Source organism: Musca domestica, unplaced genomic scaffold (genome assembly GCF_030504385.1).
Source record: "Musca domestica strain aabys unplaced genomic scaffold, Musca_domestica.polishedcontigs.V.1.1 11, whole genome shotgun sequence".
Lineage (NCBI taxonomy): Eukaryota > Metazoa > Arthropoda > Insecta > Diptera > Muscidae > Musca > Musca domestica.
The window spans coordinates 14,493,410-14,500,949 of record NW_026712133.1 but is presented as its reverse complement, the minus strand read 5'-3'; the positions used below and the strand labels follow the sequence as shown (position 1 = coordinate 14,500,949).

Here is a 7,540-nt window from a genome sequence, read left to right as displayed (position 1 = left end):
GAAAAAGTATTAGCTGGGTACCATAATAAAGAGGTGAGGGTGTGGGTTCTTCAGCAAAGTAAGCTTGAAAATTAATCCTAAAGACCATGAAAGGGTGGTCAAGTGCGGGAGGAGAAACACCAACTCTACTTGTCTAAGTAGGTGTTGTCTTTGTTTAGTAATGTGAAAAGTTAAAATTACGTGTTCGCGGTTGAGAACCAGAGCCCGGCATTTCTCTCAAAGTCCCTAGTATACAAGTGTAAAGTTTGTCTCAGATAGTGGGATGTCAATCAATTTCTTTTATTTTCTTTACACAACTCATTTTTTCCCTTTTGAATTTGCTTCTTGTTGTTATACAAGGCAATTTTTGATTTGTCCAAGATCTACAAGAATGTAAACCTTTTTACTAACATAACCGATTTTCACTATATGAGACCCGTAGATTCTTGCAGTTTCTAGAATAGAGCATTGGTTTTATATCATTGTCTTTTCTTATATTGTTATTTATTGATCTGTTCCATGGTAGAAAAATACAGGTAGTCGAATCGACACAGCTGCTGGGACAATGAACTGTCAAACCGATTTTGATATTGAAAATCGTGAATGAAAAATTATTGAAATTTGTAAAAAATGTTGAAAAATGCATATCATTACAACGTCTACCTATATTTTTCTACCATAGTCTGTTGCAAAGCCTGCAAGAATCTGCAGTTCTGAGATATATCATATATTTTTGCATTAAAAAATCAATTTTCAAAAAGGGGTTTATAATGGAAAGAGGTAAGAGCATTTAACTCACAAATCCCATTCATACAAAAGACTCTCATCTCCACTGTAATGTCATCCCTCTATTTTCGGACAATGTAAATGTGCTATTATTTACACGAATTAATCGATATATCGATATTATTTCGATTTTTATTGTCAGTTCCGTTATGTACCACATTCTCTTGTTGCTCTTTTGCTCTCTGTTTTTAGCCTATCTCACAGTCTCTTCTTAGCTCCGCTTTGACCCTCATTCTTATTTTGGCCGTAGAACGAACAACAGCGACCAGCGCGAGTGAACAAAAATTAAAAACAACAACAACAATGTCATTTACAATTACATACCAACATCCATTACACAGATGAAATTGCAATATTTATTTTGTTTTTGACATCAAAAAGCAAAAAAAAGTCAAATTGGAAAACAAAACACACTGTGTGTGTGAGAGAAAAAAAACGACGTGAAAAAATTATAATTATGCAAAACAAATTGTGTTTGTGCAAATGTTTCGAGAACAAAAACACATGCGAGGAAAAGATTCGTTGTTGAAAATTTTTGTGAAATTGTGAAAAGAAACCTCGAAACAATTATATTGGATGTCAATGTGCTCTCATATTGGTTCGGTTCGTGGCCACATAATGCATACTGAGTAGAAACGCAGAAGAGGAGCCACAGTGCACATTTGGTGTGAAGGTGTCAATGAAAAAAGAAATTGTGTGCAAAAATTTCCGGGGCAACATCTTTCGAAACCAAACGACGATCATTGTAAATTTTTTCTTCGACTGCAATTACATAACTTGTGTTCTTTTTTCTAATTCGCATGAAAAAAATTACAAAATTTGCAGATCTCATCAACAATTCGATTTTGTTCATTTTTGTGTTTTTTGTCGGGTGCTCAAAAACGGTTTTGTGGTGGCGAAAAACCCTACCCCATCATCCAGCTCTTGTGTAATAACATTGAATTCTGATCGCAAAAGGAGAATTGTGACAATCGTAATCGAAAATAACAAGCAATCAAAACAAATTTAATGCAATTGGATTCGTCCCTCCCATGTAATTGGGAGTAAATTGATTTTCGGTTACTGTTGCCTCTGGCTCATTAATCGACCGTGATTTAGCAAAAAACGACGACACACGTACATACATTTTTACTTCCTCGTTGTCGCCTCCCCAGCCGAACCTTCTCCAACGTTATAAGTGAATGACAGTGTTTGGCTGCTGTTATCAAAAGAGGGTTACTGCGTATTTTCAGATAAAAACAAAACAACAAAAACAATCGTAACTCTTAACGTGTGCCGCCTAAAAAAATAACAACAACTACATTTTGGGCTTCCAAGCCAGGCAATTAACTTGTGACAGATAAAAACAAACAGCAGAGTAGTAGATTGCAATTTTGCCGTCGTCTATTTTGATTTCTTGTTATCGTAGCTGAAATTATTCCATCTTCTCAAGAAGATAAAGTGTCGTTTTAAAAATAAAAACAAAAACAACCTCAACACCACTAGAGTGCAAAAACAGAGCCCCCAACACAGCCACACCATAATAACTCAAATTTTTACCGGTTTTTTACAGTGTGTTTTGATTGCACATTCTTCTTCATCCCCATTCGTTGGTTTGTGTCGTTTCATTCGTTCTATATTTGTTGTGTGCGCAAAGAAGAAAAACAGCCGGTCGTCAGTCGTGCTTTTGTTTTCGATTTTGTTTTGCTAGTTGAAAACATAATAAAAATATTACGCATACCATCACCCAAAGTTAAAGTGCAAACCTACTCACACATATATATACGAACGCTCGCTAACGCATTCAATTTTGATAGTTCTTCGTTGTGCTTACTCGAAAGGAATTCTAAAATAGTAATAATAACTTTTGGAATTTTCATTTGGTGCTGGAATTTCGTTTTTCATAATCTTTGATAATGTCCCAAGGACAAAAGGATACCATCATACATTTGGTTGCTGGCGGGTAAGTAAACGAGAAAAATGAAGTAAATAATAATTTCAAAGTTTTGTGAAATAATTTACATGTTTCAACTTTCTTTCGGTTTAGTAAAATCTCAGAATTTTCCTAACAAATCAAATAATAGGTCATCTGATGTTGTTATGGTAACAGGAAGTTATATCGGTTTTTGGACTCGAAGAATTAATAAAACCCCCCAAAATATAAAAGTGGGCCTATTTTGGAAAATAATAAAAAGTACTGCAAAATATAACCATTCCAAAATGGTGATATAAACACAACAACACAGTTCACTGTTATACTGATTTGGGGAAAATATTCTGCAAAAATAATAAAATTTAAGTTCGCTGAACCGGTGTTGGGCACATGTCAGAGAGGACAATTTCAAAAACTGGCCAATGTCTTGCTATTTAAAAATAGTATGAAATTTAGAAAACTTTTGTTCCCTTAGCGCATGTTTGACAAATCACAGTGAAGAAAATAGCAAGTCATATTTTTTTTTAATATGTATATCACATAAAGAAGGGATTTGGTTTAGTTAGCTGGAGTTGGATATATCCCACTAAGAGAAGACCGACCTACTAGAGAATAAGTTATACAGGGTGAGATGGAAAAACTGCAACTAACTTTAGACCTCTGTCATTTCTAAGCCACTCGTCCGACAGCTGTTAATATTATTCCAGTGACAGCTTATTATATTGTTTACAAGCGTGCAAAAGCATTGTGAGAGTTTTTGAGAATTTTCCAGAAAATAAGTTATTCATCATGGAATTCAAGCGTGATAGTGTGATTTCTTTATATTTGACTGGAAAATAAACAAGTGGCTATCGTTAGAGCACTCCCTGTATGGTTTTTGCTTTTATAATTTCCCTCTTTGTAGACAATGTATTGTAGTCATGGCTCTATGCAAAAGTGGTGCAATTCCCATTCTCTATTTCAGTTTAATTAATATGACATTTTTTTTTTCAATTTTATCTTCAGATTTACACCAACTTGTGCAATTTGAGTGTTGTAAAAGTGAATTTCTAGAATGTCATGCCCTTTAGTTGTCTCATTTGAACAAAGGTATTATGTAAACAACATTTCTATTTAGATAATATGATATTATGTTTTCGTTTTACCTATGATAGTTGCACTTTATTGAGACACATTCTTATCTGTAGTTGTTTACTTTATGTGGCAATATTATAAATATTTACATTGAGAGATTAAGATAACATGACATATTAATCCTAAGGGAATTGAAATATTAACATTAAATAAATACATTCTAGCACAAAATAACACATAGAAAAAGGTAAATAAAGTGAACTGAGATAAGACAATTGTTTTTGGATTTTTTTTTTATTTAAAATAGTATCAAGTGTTGCAACGATAAGACGGATGGGAAAATATGAAACAGGGTAGCCAGTTTTGAAACTTTAATGGGTCCTGTGGCAATCTATATCTATAAAAGAGGAAAATGTTTGTTTGTTTTTAATTTTTGGACTCGAAAACCGCTGTACAGATTTTCCTGAACATTTCCAAGTATTTTACAACGTCGCATGAAAGTAACATAGGCTATATAAATTTTTGAAATTCCACTTGGAACTGGAGATATAGCAGCAGAATCGGAGGTACCTCCCAAAAATTTAGATTTTATTTGCACATATCTTGTCATCGATTACAGATACAGTCTCCAAATTTGGAATGCGTAACGGAATTTAAAACGAACATACATCTGCCAAATTATATAGAAATCGGTTCAGATTTGGATATAGCTCAAATATATATTTTCGGACGATTCCATGTATTTGAAGCATTAAACACGCTGTGTACGCCAAATTTGTCTAAAAAACTTACCAAATTATAATTATTATTATATAATTTGGATATAGCTCCCATATATATTTTCGACCGATTTCATTTATTTGATGCAAACACGATATCTATGTTCGATTCCAATGAAATTCAGTATGAGTGACTAAATTTGGTACAAAAATAAATTTGCAAATTAAATTTAAATCGGTTTAGATTTTTATATGGCTCCAATATATATTTTCGACCGATTTCGTTTATTCCATGCACCAAACACTATATGTATGTTCGATTCCAATGAAATTTGGAATGAGTGACGGGATTTCATCAGAAAATAAATTTGACAAATTATATTCAAATCGGAACTGATTTGGATGCAGCTCCCATATACATTAGAGGCCGATTTCACATATTTGAAATTCAGCAAATCGGTTCGACAAATGCGGACAGTGAGACGAAATTTGTTACCAAAAAAGATTTGCCAAATTATATTGAAAAATATTGCACAAAACACGATATGTATCTCCGATTCCAATGAAATTCAGAATGTGTGGCTGAATTTTGTTATAATAATAAAATTGGCAAAATAATTATAAATCGGGAAAGATTTGGATATAGCTCCCATACATATATATTCTCGGCCGATTTCACATATTTGATGTACGAAACACGGTATATACCAAGGCTAGGCAAAGAGTATCCCTTGGGATATCTGTGTGTTCACCAACACAACTGTAAAAAATAAATTGTTTTGAATTTTCTGTCAAATTGGTTTTGGGAGAATATTTAGTTTTATTCGAGCAGTCGATGAGGAAAGTGCTGTCGGATATTTTTATGAATACACCGTAAGAAATATTGGAGCACTATATATCTTACTACATATTCGGAACAAATATTTCCGAATTTGTAAAAATTATAAATTTTAATATTTATCTTTTTTAATTGAATTCTATTTGACAAAATTTGCATACGAATTCACATGTTGGAATAGAAATTCATTTCATATTGTTAGACAAATTTATTGTGCTTTTTTAAATTAATGGACATTTTCATATCCCTTGATTTCTCTGAAATGACATGTATTATTACTTTTTAAAGGGTCAACATAGATGGTTAGGATTTTAAGTCCAGAATTATTAAACACATATAACATCAAAATTATATAAAATTTATGAAAATGTCAACTTATAAAGTTTTTTTTTTATTTTAAATGAATCATAATTGACTGCAAAAACTGTGCAAATATATCTCCGAATTGTCTGATCAAAATATTAATTTTTACCATCGCAGTTGTTTTGAAAATAGAAAATTTTAAATTGAAAATTTAAAATTTAAAGATACCAATTATTTCTCACTCTGTAAAGAGAGGCAAAAAAACACTTTCAATATTTTGTTATTTCAAAACACATACAATCACAAAAAATTTTTTAGGCTCTCTGCCTAGCCCTGGTATATACCATGGTACAATGATATCAAGGTAGGGCTATGATACCATATGATTTTAATTTTTTTATTTTCTTGGCCTAATATGTCATCTTTATTTGTTTATGTATTTGTTTTATTTTCAATAACAAAAAAATTGTTCAGAAAAAATTCAAATTCGGGTGTTTTCAAAATGTTCATTTCAACGCATGCATCGACAAAATCTAGAGTTTTTGTAGCGAAATAATCCTTTAGAGATATATAGTACATGATTTTGAAAAGAAGTGTTGACCTTTCATTCAGTTATCGCGGTTTTCAATTATTTATTCAAAACAAATGCAACAAGTTGTTTGATTTTTTATTGTTTTGATACTAATTCTGACATTACAAGCCAAACAGGTAGACCTCTATACTTGCAATTTTTTCAAAGTTGACCTATCTTCTCTTCATTGTACCATGGTATATACCTCCAATTTCAAAGAAAAATTGGAAGATGTGACTGAATTTGGTGTAAAATGAATTTTGTCAAATTATATACAAATCGATTTAGATTAGAATTGATTTTTTTAAGAAGCATTGACCGACAACGCCTTTGCAATGGTATTAGGCAAACAGTAAAAAACTACACAACAATTTAATTGAGGGTACGATTGTTACGGGGAAATATATTGCTTCCTCGAAGTCTCTAATTACAACAGAAATGTCACTCATCTTCAAAAGATTGCAGTTTACTGGACGCTTGGCATTTGCTATGAAATTAATAAATCCGAAAGACAAACCCTTCGTGTTGCGGACTAAATTTGACATGTTCCTGCTTTTCTCATGATCAGCGCATTAAAGTATGACAATAATTATGTTTTTTAAATTCTTGATTTTTTTTTATATTTTTTAAATCAGTACATCCAATAGTTTCCCAGACTCAGTATTGTATCCCATATGAGTTAGTTGAAAAAATTTACAGAAAAAATGAAGAAGAATATATACACTGGTGGCCAAAACTAAAGCAACTTAAATCGCAAAGACAATAAATGTCCTGTAACTTTTACAAAAATGAACAAATCGTAATTATTTTTCCAGTTTTAAATGAGGAATTTAATTCACTTTCAAGAAACTAAAAATAAAAATACAAAAATAATTTTGTACGAAAATAATATTTGGAAAACTAAAATGACCCAATTTTTGCTTGGTCAAAACTAAAGCAACTTTTGATTTTTTATTTTAAAATAATTAAATTTTGGCTAGTAGTCGATAGCATAACCATTATTTTTGATAGCAGCTGCACACCTACGAGGCATTGAATCTATAACACGCTCAATTTGATCATTGGGTGTGCTTTCCCAGGCACCCCGAATTCTTTAGAAAATGTTGTGCTTATTTATTTCCGAATCTCTCTTGATCTTCCTATCTACGATACTCCAAAGGTTTTCTAAGGAGTTTAGGTCAGGTGATTGTGCCGGTCTTAACAAAACATGATTTTTTGACTCCCGCAACCAATATTTGACAAGTTTTGATACAAGTTTGGGATCATTGTCAAGCTGAAACACCCAAATCAGCCGAATATTTTACTCAGCGTAAGTGAACAACGTGATGTCCAACACATCTTTGTAAACAAACCGATCC

General features: G+C 32.0%; 1 protein-coding gene across 4 annotated transcripts in view; it reads left to right on the top strand.

The window, feature by feature from the left end:
• The first annotated feature begins 993 nt into the window (after positions 1 to 993).
• The window catches only part of LOC101897678 (mitochondrial carrier protein Rim2), a 47,278-nt gene continuing 40,731 nt past the window's right edge, over positions 994 to 7,540 (top strand). For 2 of the 4 annotated variants that reach the window (XM_005180757.4, XM_005180754.4), the window contains exon 1: positions 994 to 2,707. In XM_005180757.4, coding sequence (XP_005180814.1) covers positions 2,661 to 2,707 — 47 coding nt within the window. In that variant the 5' untranslated portion in view covers positions 994 to 2,660. The remainder of the gene's footprint in view (positions 2,708 to 7,540) is intronic. The other 2 variants (XM_005180756.4, XM_005180755.4) reach the window with 2 other exon arrangements.